Genomic DNA, 18,052 nt, shown 5'->3' with positions numbered 1-18,052 from the left:
TTTTCATAGGAGAAAGGAAATTTCTATGAAGGGAGAGCCGGATATCCCGACATTATTTAAAAACGATCAGAAATTAAATAAAAAAACAAGTTTTTTCAACTGAAAGTAAGGAGCGCCATTAAAATTTAAAACGAACAGAAAATATCACGTATATGAAGGGGGTCGTCTCTCCTCAATAGCTCGCTCTTACCCTAAAGTTTTTTTTTACTTTTAAAAGAGGTTTGTATTCTAATTAAACAGCCTTTGTGACTCAGGAGCCATTCCTAAATAACTGGAACAAAAATCAAATTTAGGTTATTATAAGGTTTCTATTAGTTAAAAAAGAGTAAATTAATATGCAAATTTCGTTTTAATTATTCATTTACGGTGAGCAATCTTCAAAACCTGCATTAATTCAAAAACGTTCGCAAAATAAAAAAAAAGTTTTTTAATAAAAAATAAGGGGCGGCATCAAAACATAAAACGAGTAGAAGTTATTCCATATATGAAAGGGGCTATCCCCTCCTCAACGCCCCGCTCTTTACGCTAAAGTTTGACTCTTTCTCACAACTTTACTTTTTAAAACAATAAACAAATTTGGAGTAAAGAGTGAGGAGTTGAGGAAGGGACAGCCTCTTTCATATACGGAATAATTTCTGTTCGAACGATTCAACTGTATTGCTGAAGAAAAAAGGTGCCAACAATTTTCCATGCAACCATAAGTAACTGTATGCTGTGATTACTCAAGATTTTTTTTCCAGCGCTTTGATTATGAATGGCTGTACTGATCTACCTCATTTGAGGCTTCAAAAACATTTTCCCTTAATAATTTAAAAATAAAGAATTTTGTCAGAATAAGTTTGCTATTTTGTTTTCAATGTCCAAAGCAAGGAAATGGCTTCATCCCAATTTGTGTCCATGGTTTTGAACTTTCTGTACGGTGATAGTTTCCTACAACTTTTTAATAAGAATATAAATTAATGAGTTTAAATGACATTCATTCATTTTAATTAAAAACTCAATGTAAATTAGCTGTTAATTTTTCCCTCCGCAAGTTTTTTTTTCAAAAATTTTTGTTGTTTCTATAGAAGCTCATTGCTTAATTTAAATTCTACTCTTAGGTTACAAGAAGGGTGGAAAAGTTTAATTACAGATGCCTTGCTAAGTCTCAGAATAAGATCCAAAAGCCTTTGAAGTACTTCTTGAATCCAAAATTGAAGCTGGAAAAATGTAAGCGTTTCTTTGTTATTAACTTTATTTCAGTCTTTTTTATTGGGTCCTAATTGAACTTATTTGATCAAAAGAACTGGAGTCGTCTCACCTTTGAAGAAGTATCAAAATTAAATGGATATATAGGCCTTGTGCAGGACAATTTCTTATTCTAAAAAAATGGCATAAGAAACAAATTCTGGACTTTCTGACGTCAGATTAGCATGTGATATTGTAAAATGAAGCTGCTGTAAAGGCAAAAGGTTGTTTAAGGTGGGGGGGGTGTAAGGTAATAAAGAGTTAGTCAGTGCCAGTTCATCGAAAAAAACTATGCGTGAAACTCTGTTTTTGCCGAACAATTTCTCAGCTGTTGCGTAAATTGAATGTACACGCTTAATTTTTTAGCTTTATAATTCTTTTTTTAAGTTTAAAAATAATAAAAAGCAAGTTTTTCTTAGTGAAAAATTACCAAAAAGTTTGGTTTTTCTACTTTTGGGCTACTTCTATCTTTTAACCATTAAGTAAATAAGATGATACACTAAAATTTTCTAAAGACTTAGCGTTAATAGCAATGAGGGCGATATTTTCTTTTTTAAAATTGTTCAATACTCACCAAGCTTCTGTTGCATTTCGATTCGTAGTCTGTTCTTCCTGTTTCTGGGATTTTTGTCTCTAATTGAAATGTTACTTATCGTGGTCTGATTGAAACCAGATTTTCTACAGGCCTCCAAATCTAGTAAAATTATGTTTATAGGGAATTATATTGCAATATAATAGTCCCAAAGGGCTTACTTATTAGTTCATAAAAACATACTATCATAGTGCATTTTATCCTGAAGCTTGTAGCATATAAGTAAAAAAAAAATAGGCGTCTACAAAGATCTATTGAAATAATACTGATGCTTCTTTTAATGAAACAATGTTATTTCTAATCATGTCAAACATATGTTAAACAGGAAAAACGGTTTAATGCCATGTTATTTCAAAAAATTCAATTGAAAGGACAAATGTTTGCTCATTTTATAATACTTTACAAATCTGCAACAAAACGCAAACATATTTTTAAACTGCTTATGAAAATAATAGTTACTGATAAACAAAAAAGAAAATGTCAATGAACTAACTCCATCTAACAAGATGGCTAAAACTTTTAGCTGAAAATATTGAATAAAGCATCTAAAAAATATGTTGCAGTGTGGATTTACAGGTAAAATCTACAGAAGAGGGGTATAGAGGTCTCAAATTTTGGCAATTATTATACTTTTTGCATAATTTGCCCAATTTTATGTTTTTTTTTTTTTTTTTTGCTTTACCTGCCTTAAATTCCTAATTGTGCATCTTACAATTTTGAAACAACTTGAAGATAAGGTTGCATATGTTTTGGTGCCCCAATGAAAATGTAAACCCTTTTAGTTATTTTTTTTTCTCAGACTCAAGATTTTACAAAATTTTAAAACACTAATTTCACCACATTTTTGGCTTTTCATATATGGCATCCCTAAACTTCTAAAAAAAAACTTCATAATTAAGCAATAGAATATAAGCCGTCGCTTTAAATTCTATAGTTTCCCCCACTCCTAGACCGTGATTACCATTTAGGCCCTCTTGAGTCCATTTTATTGTAATATATTCTTCTAGGAATTTAGTATATTAAAAAAAAATGTAAATCCTTGAACGGTTTCATGAAACATTTTGACGGCTCCTAGGAGCTTTGCTATCCTTTTTGATGGTTTGCTAGTCGTTTGCTGATTATTATAAAGACATTCGCGCATTGCACCAGTTTTACCATGAGTGATGTAAAAATATAAAGTTTATAAAAGAAAAGAGTACATATAAAAAATAACAATCGTATTACACGTTGATTATGTTAAAACAAATTCTTATGTTTTTATGGTGTTTGGGTGTTATAAGTATTTCTTATTAAAACAGAAAATAGAAAAGTGTAAAAACTGGGTTCACTGTAAACGTTCTGTTCTAATTTGGGTTTTGACCTGCGGAACTCGATGCCCAAATTTGGTGGTAGAACTTAGTAATAAAGATATCAAACACGACTTTGGATTGTGAAACTTAATAGCAAATATTTACCAAACATTTTTTGTGTTTTAATTATTAAAACATAACTTATTATTTATTATAAGTTATTAAACATACTCACATAAATATTTATTACAAACATAAATATTCATATAAGTATATTAAATATAACTTATTAAAACATAAATTATTAAAACATAACATTATTTCTCGATTTCGAGTTTTTTTTTCAGTTTGGCCCAGCTCGATCAGAACTGCACATAAAATTCTGATTTTGCTGGAAAAACTCCCGGCTATTGTCTAAATTGACAGTGTGAAATTTTGTCTGAAAAAAAAATTGGAAGTAAGAAATCACTCAGAAACAATGTTTTCCAAAGAAAGCCGAAAATATCAAAACTTATTACATTTCATATTTTTATATCTCACAAGTAAGAAGTGTGACAGGCGTATCAATGTTCTAACACTAAATTGAAATGGCAAATGTTCTAAAATTTGGCAAAAACTTAACGTCACAATCTAGGATGACAATTTATTTTGGGGTTTCTTGTTACTAATTATACTTGAGGCATTTTAAATTATCTGCTAATACTTTAAAATTAAGAATTTTTTAAATTGCATTGTTAATAATACCCTGGATAGACACTCTTCGCCAAAGCAAGTCTATTACCGTAGTACTGATCCAGGAAAAGCAAGCATGATATATACAATTCTTGAATATGACCTAAAACTTTACGAAATCCTAATTAATCAGTTTTAAGTTGAAAGTTCTTTTGCCTGTCAAATCCAGTCTGACTTTCCTGTGTTTGTGATTCTTATAACGGATTTGCAAACCATAGGCCTATTATGCGGTCTGATTGATTCCGTATTTTGCATCTAACCTCAAATCTCACAAAACTAGGTTTCTAGAAGAATTACAATAAAATGGACTCAAAAGGACCTAAATGGTAATCACGGTCTTAGAGCTGGGCAAACTCTCCGTGTAATTTTTTTCCGGAAATCCTTCTACCCCTAGTGGAAAGTTGCTCCGTGGAAAATCCTCAATGGAGAATTCCTCCCGCGGATAATTCCACTCCCATGGAAAAAATTCTCCCAACAACTCCAATCCCTGTTGAAAATCTCCCTCGGAACATCTTCACACGTTAAATTTGTCCGACAAAGACAAATTAAGACAAAAAATTCGTATAGAAATTCTTACAAATTCCCCCATGTAAAATTTCTCTATGAAAGCTCACCCTAAGAAACTTCCCTCCCCACGGAAAATTCTCACCGTGAAAAATCCCCCACGCCGAATAAAATGACTGTGTACTTCCGAATAACAATTACTATGCGTATACAATGGGTAAATTTCGTAACTTTGAGCCATTTCCCCAGAGGCTGTGGGGAGGGGGGGGGGGTCGTTTTATACCAAATATATAGCTGTTGGCATTTCAACTATGCTAAAAAAATAGGTTTTCTCAAAATTTCAATCTAATGATCTTGGGAAAAAAGGGCGTGAGAGGCGGCTATCTGCCCTGAAATATTTTAGTTTACTTAAAAAGGACACTGGAAATTTTGATTCCTGATCAAGTAAGCCATCTCTCGATCTTCTGGGATTACTGGCTGGATGTGATCTTCCCTGGGTAAAAAAAAAAAAAAAAAAAAAAACTAAACAAAGACGCATCCATGATCTTTCTTCTGACAAAATATGCAATATTTCTCATTTTTCAAACAGTTCGTGGTAACAAACTGTAAATAAGGAGAGACTCGGCTCAATGGTAACCGAAAGTCTAAAAATGAAGCTTTGATATCTATAGATACATCAAAATAATCAGCTTATTATGCTGATTCCAAATATATAAGATTTGTCAAGTTTAGTCTTACCCATCAAAAGTTACGAGGTATAGAAAATTTGTCTGATTTTTTAAATAGGGGAGAAAACACCCCATAAAATTCAAGGAATCTTAGTGAAAATCACGCCATCAGATTCAGCGTACCATAAACCCTAAACCCTACTATAGAAATTTCAAGCTCTTATATACAAAAATGTGGACTTTCGCTATTTTTGCCAGAAGACATCACGGATGCGTATTTATTTTATTTTTTTCTCAGGGGTTATCGTATTAAAATAATGGTCCTAGAAGGTCGGGAGAGGGTGCATTCCAACGGAAATTAAAAGTTCTAGTTCCCTTTTTAAGTGACCAAAAAGATTGGAGCGCGACTATCTCCCCTCCCATGCCTATTTTTTACTCGAATTTTTATGATCAAAATTTTGAGATAGCCATTTTGAATTGGGACAAAATTGGATTCTTTCAAATGTATCTATTGTTATCATAACTTCGTTTTTAGAGTTTCGATTACTATTGATTCGCGTCGCTCCTTATTTAAAGTTTCTTACCACGAACTACTTGATAATTATTAGAAACTAATGACTGATTCAAAAGACTTCCAAATTTGAACACAAAGTTTGGGTTTTTCCGTAGTACTGAAGAGTTATTTCAAGTTGGTATGAACGTCGAAGATATTAAAGCAAATTGCCTCAAACTTGGCGAAAAATATTGCGACGGTTTTGATCTCATTCACTTGTTCCACAAACTCCAAGATATGAAAAAAAAATAATTCAACACCGACACATTTCCTTAATAAACCTATAGATGTGTTTAGAAGTAATTGTGCTATACGCAGATGAAGGGGTCTTCGCAGACGTAAGAAATGCCTATCAAATATGATTAGCGATTGCAGTGTCGGTGGCCAGTAATGGGCGGTCGTTTAGTAAACTTAAATTCATATTAGCGCTCCTCAGATCGATTATGAGCCAGGACAGACTGAATGATTTAGCCTTAATGAGCATATAACTTGCAAAATTGCAAGCAGTCAATTAGGACGAAATAATTGATAATTTTGCAGAGGCTAAAGTAAGAAGTCATATTTAAATAAATGAATAGTGTGGTTTATTAATGAAAATTTTGTTAATAAATATAAAAGCCTGTTAAAATGTGGCTTGAAAATATTGGGTGACAGAGGGAAGAGGTGCTAGTCGAGATTTTACTCCGGGCGCAAGAGAGGCCAGAACCGCCACTGGATGTTTGTGTTAGAGATCAAATGGCCTTACAAGCGGCTTTTCAGTCATGCTGTTTCACATTAAATGCTAGAGTTTGAGTAGGATACAGTTACACCCTAGACGAAAATAGGAATTTAAGACGTAAGATGTAAAGATGTATTTCATACAACTCTTAAACTTTGTAAAGTTTCTCCTAGTGGGATTTCACCTACTAGCTGTATTTACAGAGGTAAATTTACTTAATTGGAGCTACGAACAATCAGCCAGGCATGGATAAAACAAAGATTTAAGAACTTTTAATCCAAAGATATCTTATATTAATTTGCAGTTTAAACTCCCTTTTGAGAGATTCAAGAAATATTGAAGTGAATGGAGGACTTCCTGTTTAGGTATGATGTCATTTTGAAGTGCTTCACACTCTTTAAATTCTGTTAATTTTAATCTTGCCCTGGAAGAGCGCACTTTGTTCGTGTTCTTGCCCCCTCCTCCCACTTCCCTAATGAAGTGTTCTTATAAATGTCATATAATCATTGTCATCTATCAACAATTTTCAAGCAATAACAGCTTTGTGTTGCTTGTGTTACTGTTTTGATCCGATCCTATGGGCTTTAGGGAGGCCTTGATGCAAAAAAGGCATAGGATGGGGTATGGACATCCTCCACTCAATTTTGGCGCTCAGAAACGGTACAAGATCTTCCGATTTCTAATCGAACGAGACCATGCCTTCCATATAATATGGCCGTTGGAAAAAATTTACATTTTAGGCACATCACTCTGTCTTATCCGTTGCAATTACACTGACTTTTGTAATCTTGTTACCTTGTCAGTTACAGGAAAATCTTTGCGCTGTTGCATGTTCTGCTGTTTCATCTTTGGTTTTTATTTATAAGTTATGTCCTGTATCTCATGGTTGCGGTCTGAAAAAAAAAAAAATCCCGAGCAAATGTTGATAATGATGCAACTTCTGTATTTCTTCATTTTGAAAGATTTTTGGAGCACATATCATTTTAAATACTCAACATCCCCGGTCTTGCATGAGGATAAGGTGCAATGTTTCTTGTGTAATTCCAGCTGCAATCTGCTCAGAGTTTGTGCAGTGGACTCTTCTTATTGTGACGATTGAAATCAACTGTGGTTTTGAAAACGGCGTTAAAGTACAAAATCTCTGGCTCCGCTACATGTTCTGCCTCTTCCGCTCTGGTTTTAATCTGTGAAACCGTGTTTTGTATCTCGTAGCCTGACCCTGGACGACAAGTTGGTGGTTCGTCCAATTTTATGCACCGAATTTTATTTGTAGAAGTCTGGAGATGTCCATAATTCTTCTTTCTCTGGATATTGCAAGTCACTTGAAAAAGAAAATATTGTGCAAAGCAGTCTGTAAATAGGTTTGATTATCTCGAGTTCTGAGTTTGTTTTTGCTGCTTTCGCAAGGAATTTCATCACAACATGTTATATTCGCAAAGACAAGACTACACTTGAAGCTATTTTATCGAGGAAACTGAAACATGAAATAGAACAACAATATGAATTGCAAAAACAAAATACTGCCACTGTTACCAAACCGCCAGTGTTGTAATAGCGCTCATATTGAAAAGTATGCAAGCTTTTTGCTCTCGTAAGCGCAGTACAAATCAGTCAAAATGTCACCCATGTATTGTAACCCTATTTGAAATAATTCGTTAATACTCAGTAAAAATATATAGTTTTTGCGTGACAGCATATTCATTATGTTTTATGAACATAGAATTAGTTTGATCTTTCGCAAAAAAAACTGCGTATAGTGAACGGTTACTTACTAAGGAGATAACCTGACTAATACATATATCCGTATTCATACTTATATTGGTAGCCTATTTCGGTGTGATTAGCTCATCTACTTGGTAGGGTATGTGGAAAATGATTTAAGCCTTCGATTGGAATACAGCCCGTGTTCTGTTCTGTTCATATGCTTGACTTGATCTTCTCCAAGACATTCTTCTATTAGAGACAATCAGTCGCTTAGGAGATATCTCGATAATTAGGTATTATCCCGCATCAACTATCCTTTCAGGAAATTAGAGATTCTAAGGAACTTCTGTAACGTCAAAATCAAAAAGTAGTTTATTGTGTTCGTAAAGCTTGGCCGAATAAGAAAACCTTTCATTTTCTCTGATTGGAAACTATGGTGTTTTTTTTTCTTTTAGGTCGGTCACACAAGAAAAAAACCAGTAATGGAAAAAGAAATTGATCTGAAAAAGGACGTTATCAAAAGGGTCTGAGCTATCTTGCTGGGGAAATAGTTGTACTTTAAGAAAATAATGGTTGCTTTGAAGCCTTTTCAATGAGTTATGTCAGTCGAGGTCGGAGGCCTAGGACCCCCCCTCCAGGAAGACCTTGTGTTACTGAAAAATTTTTCATGCTACAGAAAATTCTAATGTTTTACTGCTTTTTTTATTCTCTTTTGAGATTTTTGAAAAAAAAATATTGAAAAAACTTATTTAAAAAAAAGTTTAAGGCATCTAGTTCCTAAAATCATCCAGATATTCTTTACTTGGCCATTCTCAACAAGATTAACTTAAAAAAACGAGTTTTTTCAACTGAAAGTAAGGAGCATTGTATTAAAACTAAAAACGAACAGAAATTAATCCGTATATGAAGGAGCTGCCCCTCTCCTCAATACCTTGCTCTTTACGGTAATGTTTTTTGCATTTTAAAAAAAGCTTCCTATTCTAATGGGAAGGTCATTGTGTTTTAGGAGCAGTTCTTAAAAAATTACTACAAACAGTTATTCTTTAGCGTGTAGAGCAGGGTATTGAGTAGAGGCGAAACCGTCTCATCTTATAGATCTCCTCTTATAGTCACACTTAAAGATCGACCGTGAAGGTGACTGAAAGCAATTTAGATCATTTCTTGCAATACCTAGACTTTTTAACCGCTTCAAAAATAATCTGAAATCTACCATATCGAAAGTTTTCTTTATATCAATAAATATTGTTAAGGGGGTCAAATTTCTTTCAAATCCATCATTTAAATTATCTGAGAGGTGATGAATAGCATGCAAAATAGAGTGGAGCTTTCTAAAACCAAACTGATTATCACTATTAAACCCAAAAGAATCTAAATAAGAATACATTTGAGCGTAAATTACACTTTCAAAAATTTTATAAAAATGTAAGATTAAGATCGGTCTTTAATTTGATAACCCATTCTTATAACCTACTTTGTGCAGCACAATCACTTTAGCTTGTATCACTTTATATCACAATCAATTTAAGCACTTTAGCTTGTGGAAAGTCACCCTTTGTCATCGACAGGTTCATCAGATATAGGAGAACTTGCACCACTAACTTCTTAAAACGCTTGAAGGTTGAGTCCATCCATTCCAGCAGGGTTCGTCTTTATGGAATTCACAGCTTTATCTATATAAGTTAAAATACAAGCTTCAAAATATAGCCAGAAAACACTTGCTTGGGTTTATGGATTATGCCTAAATTCCTTGATAGTTTTATCCCGGGAAGATTAGTATGGTTATGTCGAGAAATATTATCATCAAGAATGGCACCAAAAACCCTGACAAACCTATTCTGTTATCTCAAAATTATACTTTCGTTATCTCAAAATTATACTTTTGTACTGAGAATAATATTTAAACTAAATATTAAATTTAATTAATTAATAATTTAATATTATTATTAAACTAAATAATAGCGAAGGGGAGTAGGAAGAACTTAAATCCTTCTCTTGAAAATACTAAAAACCGAGATCTTTTACAGATTCGGGGCTTGGCGATTTACTTCAAACTATCCATAAGCTCTAACTCAGAATTCGAAGCTTCCAGAATTTGAAGCTTCTCTGACAAATTGGACTGACCAAACTCAGCTCACACTTGTGTTCAGTCTTTTGCTAAAGTAAATAAATCAGCATCCTGCTCCACAATGTCTGAATTTAGGCCATACAAATTATAAGGGAGACATAGATTACAACACATACCTAGGTTCATCTCTTATAGCCTGATATAAGTCACAAGTATAACTGAGATAGAACAAAGGCCCAGGGATAGAACCATGTGGAAGAGATTGCGACCAATTTAATACTGCTCCTAGGACATCGTTGTCAAAGGTTTAAATGTTTGTCGTGTCAAATGTTTCGTCAGTCGCTGTCAATGTCAAATATAAGCTGTCAAATGTTTTTAGGATATCCCAAAAATGGCTGCTGGTGGATTTTCTTTATATCTAGTTTTACAAGGGGCATTCAAAAATACGTCGAATTTTGTAATTCTTTCGTATTTTTTTTTTTTTTGTCCTTACAATGTATCTGTTTAAGTCACTTCTCTCAGCGGTGCTTCCATCCCTTTAGGTCACTTTTGAAGAAACCCGGAAAACCCTTTCTGAGATATATTTTTTCTGTGTCTTGCTTCATCAGTGCTATTAAAATGGATGCCTTTCAACTCCTCTTTGAGTTTTGGGAATAAACAAATTTGATATGGAGCTAGGTGGCTGCTGTAGTAAGGCCCATGCAAGTTCTCTCCGAACTCTTTTTGTGACGCATGAAGAATGTGTTTGGACATAGTCATGATGGAAGAGGATACAACGATGGAACTTTAGCGAATGCTTTTTAGTTGATGCTTCTCTCATTTTCCTTGAAATTTCTACATGATACGCCGTGTGACAGTTTTTCGAACATTTAAAAGTCTACAAGTATAAGTCTTTCAGGGTTCTACAAAACAGTTGGTACTACTTTCTGGATATTAATCCCGTGTTTATATATATATATATATATATATATATATATATATATATATATATATATATATATATATATATATATATATATATATATATATATATATATATATATATATATATATATATATATATATATATATATATATATATATATATATATATATATATATATATATATATATATATATATCGTTGGATGAAGAAGGTAAAATGAAGCAGGACAACACCAGAAGGGACCAAAATCATAATCAACGTAAGAAGCCTGCTCCCCCTTTATCTTGTTCCTTATCAATAACTGTTCCATCAAGAGTTAATTGTGTTGGAAACGTTAAATGCGTATGACTTCGCTTGAGATAATAAATATAGTTATTATTGAAAACCTTTCAATATCCTTCCCACTCTCTGAGCGTGTTTCCCCATAATAATCCATTTTTGCTTTACGCATAGCTGATTTAAAAATGTTCCTATACTCTTTAAAATGAAGGTGCTGCCATGGATAGGAATGATTCTTGTAAACTTACGAATGATAGGCTTTCTGCTTAGCAGTTTTTAATAAACCTGGAGTTATTTAAAGAAAAAGGAGTTGACATCTGGGGCTTACTCTTTTTTTGCCCTCACCTGTTCACTTCTACAAAAGTTCCTTAGTTATGGCTTAATACATATTAAGAACAGCATAAAGAGAAACATCTTTTATCATCCACAAATTCCCAAGGCACATCTGAAAGTCTTGATCTGAGAATCAAAATATTGTTATCCTTTTTTTTTAAAAGGATTGACGTAGACTTAAAAGGAGAGGCAGCTGACATATCAAACAGACAGAAATAATGCTTACAAGGAAGGGTTCTGAAATATCAGAAATAATCTCTACCTTTTTTGGGGTGAAAGAGACAAAAAAAAATTGTCAATTAGAAAACCGACTACTTTGTAACTCAGGCTGGGATAAACCTAGTCGAAAATAAGCCAAAAGAAGTCATAGTTGAAGAATAATGAAACACAATAATGAGGTTCATTCCGCAGGTTTGCATTGAAACCATCCAGAACTATAGCGTCAATATTCGAACTCCAGGACACCTACAAGATCATTAAGAAAGCCAGAAATGGAATCGTCAGGAGGGTCATAAAGCTCGGCCATATTACTCTTTTTTCAGAACTAATTAGCTCAATAACAAATTAATCAATTAAGCCTTCCAAATTAACAGAGATATTTTAACGAATGGAGCAAAGTGATCTATTTGCAATCTAAAACGTAAAACCTTTTTTTTTACATTACCGACCAATTTAGTCGTATAAATCTAGAATATCAACTAAAGGAACGCTATAGCTATTCAGAAAATTTTCACCCAGTCTAATTAACTTAGGTGGTGAATTGGATTCAGCAAGAAAAGCCCCATGCCATCAATAGATGGGTTGGTACTGAATATTCAATTAAACAACTGGGACCTTATCAACTCCAACGGGGTCCCCAGATAAGTCTTTCATGTACTTATCCTCCACTTGTTCTACCACACCTAAAGGCTAATCCTCCCATCAAGCCACTCTTGCCAAATTTGAAACCACTAAACAATCTATTGGTTCATTTTCCTAAAGACCAAGTCGCCTAAGGCCATACCTACCATCAGGAAGATTTCGTCATAACTCACTAGAACAAGAATCCAGTTCTATCGGATAATCCTGCCAAAAATATTTCCTGCTAATTTGAGATAAGCAAAACCATAAAAAAATATAAAAAAACAACAATTGTGTAACAAAACAAATAAAACAAAATATACAACACCATTGGTTTCAAGCCCCAGCTCACCAATTAAATACAATCTGCCGACGAAACAGTCGTTGTAACCGATTGGTCCCGAGGCAATATTGTGAAAATTTGGCCTCTATCTTACTGTACATTTATAACACCAAATTTGTTTCTTGTCAAACTCGGTAAGTCTTGGCGGAGACCCCCTGATCCCCCAGTGATACTATTACACGGTGCCCGTAGTGTAAAAATATACTAGTATCACGTAATGATATTTGACATTTTGGTTTTTTTATTCAAACAATTCAAGAGTGGCTCTTAAAGCAGAGAAAAAACCTAAGAAAGGGGAAATTTTGTCTACCCAAGTCAAGGGAGGGAAGAATTGAAACCGAAATCATCTGCAACTGCGTTCCCCTCAAACAATATCCTTAGTAAGAGTAATCTGAAGAAAGTATTACCAGCAGTCTACCTTTATTAATCACGTAGATGACGTCCCAAAGTGGGTGATACCCATGCCTGATGTGGCACCAAGATAAGTGAACTAGTGTTTCTCATACACCTTAGTTCTTCACCCTTGAAATTGATACTGAAAGCCGTTTTTTTTCCAGTCATTTTTCTTCACTGGTTACGCAGACAAGGAGGCTCGATCCAACGTGGCAGCATTAAATGTGATCTAATTCATAAGAGACCAAAAGACTTCGTATGTTTATCAAGGAATCTACTTGGCAAAACGTGCCTAGAGAGGGCATAACCGGCCTTAGGAAGGTCTCCCACTGATGACACCGCGAAATGGATTTTGCTAGATCTCCCTCTAAAATAGTCGATCATCACTATCTGGGGATAAGTGATCATCACAATCGTCGGGCGTATACAACGGTGCTCAAAAGCATATGGGATGCTGGAGCTGGGTCGAGGACCTAGTTTGTACCTCCAATCATGCATACTTAAATTCTTGGTAAAGTTCTGATTTTAACAAGTTGCAACATGTCCACCTTCTTTACTAAATATATATGTAAAACATTGGTTAGTTGCGTAATTTATGGTCCTTGTCGCTGGGGCTGCGTGGATCTTGTCCCACCGGAGGCACGTTTTTGAGCCTTACGATGGTTCTGAGTAAAATGGCCTCCTGAAAATTTTAATGCAAGGTCATGGAGTGTCATGGGTGTACCCGGGGGAAAAAAGGCATTTTGCCCTTGGTCCCCCGAATATAAGGAGATGTCACCATCTTCAAACCCGCCACCTCTTTACGTCAGAGTTTCACTCTTTATCACAACACCTCTATACAAAGTTAAAAATGTGGCTTTTCTCTTTTGAAGCTTAGTTGCTATTGATACGGGTCTATCGCTTACCGTTTATTATCATGGACTGTTTTATAATTTGCTGGAAATCACTTTGGGTCAATTTTACCACTATTTCGAAGTGGCTACAGTCCCTCCTGTGCTGTGTCTTGGTTATATTTTTGTTTGAGGTATATCTGTACACTTAACAATCTAGTATATTGTATAGGTTATATTGTTTTCAGCTGCCAGCGTAGAGTTTATGTAGGTGAATCACCCTAACTTCCCTTATCCTGTCTAATTTAACTAGGGAACTAGCACGAAAGAAATTATATCAAAAGCTTCATCCGGTGTTTGACTACCATGTCGAATTGAAGAGCTTTCAAGCAAAAGTTATTCCCATAAGACCGATCTTTAAACTCATTTACATGCAGTTTCAAGCTGTTCACATACAAACACACACACACACACACACACACACACACACACACACACACACACAAACACAAACAGAAAAACAAACACAAACACACACACACAAACACAATCACACAAAAACACAAATAGAAATAGACACACACACAAATACAAACATACATATACACATACACACACACATACAAACACACACACACATACACATACACAAACATACATACACATACACATACATATACATATATACACATACACACACACACATACACATAAACAAACATAAACACATACACATACACATACACATACAAATACACATACACACACAAATAAACTTACAAAGACACATACACATGTACACAAATATAAAAATTAAAATAACCATACACATACAAATATACATACATACACACAAAAAAAACAAGTTAATTGCCAAGTCTGGCAGCATGACATCGTTAACCATAAACCTTTGTCGCACCATAAGCCTTGCCTTTATAAATGTTCCTGTTTTTCCACTTTATAAAAATATATAGCTTTTCTGTTTAATGCACTAAAAAAGTACAGCATGTTCAAAATCCTTGAAAAAATTGTTTTGATATAACGTATATTGCCTCGCCTTGCTATCTTTTCGCTGAAGCAATCATTTTCCATGGAAAAATCAAAGCTATTTCTCATGCTATTACAACGTTTTTCTGGAACTAAAAGCCTTTTTTTTGTGCAATTTTCTTCTCTTTGATCTTATTTCATTTCTGTTTCTTCTATCGCTAGCCAGACTTCACCTGCTGGCTCAGCGAAAGTAAAAAGCGAAAAGTACTAGTAACCTTTTTTCCTTTTCTTTTGGTATTATCAGGGAAAGCTGACTTCTTGCTACGTTCTCGGAAAATATTTTTTTTTTCTGCTGGAATGACATGGTATTTGATTAGAGGCTCAAAAAGACAAATTTAGATAGAATGTTGGTATTTTAAGGGGGGTTAACGTAACAGCTTAAAAAAGAAAATGCAGAATTGTTGTTTATTTGATAGCAGTGATTACCAAGAATAATCCAGACTGACAGAAAGTGATTTACTTTGTTAATATACATTTTTCCTTGCATCCTTTGTCTTCATCGTTTGCCAAATACAGTTATAAACTTATAAGACTGCAAAATCAACCCTGTCTCCAATGTCTAAGCGGTTTGATTGTATCATATTTTAATCCATTTTAAGTTTCACCTGGCATCGCTATGGTGCTTGTGCCATTTGTCAAACACGTATCAAAATAGGGGGTAGGGGTTTGATCTTTTGACTCCAGACTAGGCCATTTTATCCTTCATCTTTCACTATCTCCGAAAGAAGTTGAACTTTGTGACAGCTTTTAGTTCTAGAAGAATAATTTTGTATTCCTAGTAAGCATTTAAATCCAAGATTTCAAATTAAAAACATTATTAAAATGTTGGAGCTTTGCAGAATCTATATTTGCATATGTAAGATAATATTGGATATCTAATTTTTTTAACTAAGATCGAGTATAAAAAGATTTTATGTGCTTTGCTGTATGCAGATTAAGTGGTAAATACAATGGTAAGTGCTTCCACCCATATATTGTTACTTAGCTGGTATAAACAGTCAATTCAAATTATGTGTTTCGTTGTGCTACTCTTCATCCTCTTCTAATTACGTTGTATCTTTCCTCTCCAGTATTGCCAAACACAGTTAGAAAGATAGATTAAATCGTAACTACCAACTATCTAATGTTTTTTTTTTCCATGATAATATTTGTGCCTAAGGGATTTCGCTCAATGATGTTTTGTTTTTAGTCTAACTGAGGGCCTCTACGCCGCTTTTTTCGCCAGTATTCCCTTTTACGTTCATTTAAACCATTTTAAATTGTTGAAGTTCGGAATATTTTCAGTTTCTGAAGTTGTTTTAGTGTTGCCGTATAATCATTTTTACTTTTCTATTTCGTGCCATTTTAATACACGGTCCCGTGTACACTTGACAGGGGCGTGCAAAATTATAGTGCTAATTTCATGTTTTAAGTGAACTGAAGTAACCCTACATGAGCCTGGCACACTAAGTTGCCCCAGTGCTTCAGCTCCTAATGTCTTGTCTCTGATTTTGTCCCTCCTTTTCTTTCAGTGCCTTCAAAGAAATTTGACTATTCAGACTACTTGCTACGTTCTGGAAAAGATATTTTTTCTAGTGGAAATGGAAGAGCATCTCAATCAAAAGCTTCAAATTACGAATGTAATCAGATTACTGGAACTTTATCGGAAGAATTGTCATCTGCGGTCACGTTGCCATTAATAGATTCAAGTACTACCACTGTTTTTGTCAACACTGGAATATTGAATTCTCCATCAAAGGGGAATAGTAAAATGAAGGATGATTCTCAAACAATGAATCAATGTTTTAAGTGTGGCAAAAATTTTGAAGGACCTTGTTTTTCTTGTATTTATAGAAGCTCTTATTTCTATGACACAGAGAATTGGACGAAGGATTCGATCGAGGGATCTAATACTCTAAGAACACATGTTAGTGAAACTGTTTATCAGAACATGTTCTTTAATAGTAATGAATTGTGTCGAGCTCCTGATAATCAAAGCAGTTGTGTGATAGAAAGTAATGTGACTCATGTAAGTGAGTCCATTTTGCTTTGAGTTTTGGTTTGAATCATGCTGCTTCTCTTTGAGAAAGTAGTCAACAAATAAATGCTTCGGGAGGAATTATGTATATTTACTATTTAGAAAGAAAGTCATTCAACTTTTTTTTTCTCGGTATTTCTGAAAGCAACTATTCTAAACGAGAGAGTGCTGCCAGCAAATATTCCCGAAGGCCGAGGAAAACGCACTGCTTTTTTTTGTAGGGTGTCATGAAGATACAGAATTATCTTGTAATGTAAAATATCTAATGCAATTGTATCGTTTAAATAAATGGATAACTTTTTCATTTTCTGAACACAATGGCCTGTACAAACCTTGTAAAATTGATTGTTCCACAACCAAAGCTAAACTGCGTCTTCACCTGTCTCTTTCTGGTGTATTTAGCCAAGCGACGATAATATCAATGGACGCCTTGGTGGGGTTGCATCAACCCTACCCTGTGTATGTGCACTTTGAGTACTAATCCATTTTAACATCGTTTTGCCAACTTACTCGCAAAAGGCAATTTATGAATTGTAAATTCGAGACTTTGCAAATTTAAAATTTTCCAGAAACCAATTTTTGCATCGTGAAAAACATATTCAGTTAAGCTTGACACCGTGAATGACACCTCTTCCTGTGACATCATCTTATCTAAATAAGCCGGTCCCTATCAGTGAAGAGATATAGGGAAAAGTCTCCTTGCCTCATACACTAACTATAATTGCGCTTCTAAACGGGTGAAACTAAATACTTGCTTCCAAGTTTTGCTGATGTTGTATCGATTTGAATTCTAGGGAAAAGTTGACCTAGTATCCAAAACTAAATACTGGACTCAATTTAACAATCAATTTAGAGTTTTAACTATTGCACAGAATACAGAAAAAATGATCAGTTTCTCATTAAACGATTGGAAGAAACAAAGAAAAGCACAAATACTTCTCATTCTAAATTCCTTTTCCAATTTCCTCATCTCAAATTTCCTTGCTTATGCAA

At 34.2% G+C, this 18,052-nt stretch overlaps 1 protein-coding gene across 2 annotated transcripts in view; it reads left to right on the top strand.

Annotated features, from left to right (window-relative positions):
- LOC148956310 (uncharacterized) overlaps positions 1 to 17,140 on the top strand; it is a 97,519-nt gene extending 80,379 nt beyond the window's left edge. For both annotated transcript variants that reach the window (XM_089094890.1, XM_089094895.1), the window contains exons 2-3: positions 1,101 to 1,209; positions 16,554 to 17,140. In XM_089094890.1, the coding sequence (XP_088951016.1) occupies positions 1,101 to 1,209; positions 16,554 to 17,074 (630 nt within the window). In that variant the 3' untranslated portion in view covers positions 17,075 to 17,140. The remainder of the gene's footprint in view (positions 1 to 1,100; positions 1,210 to 16,553) is intronic.
- The last annotated feature ends 912 nt before the right edge of the window (positions 17,141 to 18,052 follow it).

The sequence above is a fragment of the Artemia sp. Qi Xiang Cuo genome, chromosome 1, assembly GCF_049724085.1.
Source record: "Artemia sp. Qi Xiang Cuo chromosome 1, ASM4972408v1, whole genome shotgun sequence".
Taxonomy (NCBI): domain Eukaryota; kingdom Metazoa; phylum Arthropoda; class Branchiopoda; order Anostraca; family Artemiidae; genus Artemia; species Artemia sp. Qi Xiang Cuo.
The sequence above is the reverse complement of the archived record's forward strand: the minus strand, read 5'-3'. Positions and strand labels throughout refer to the sequence as shown.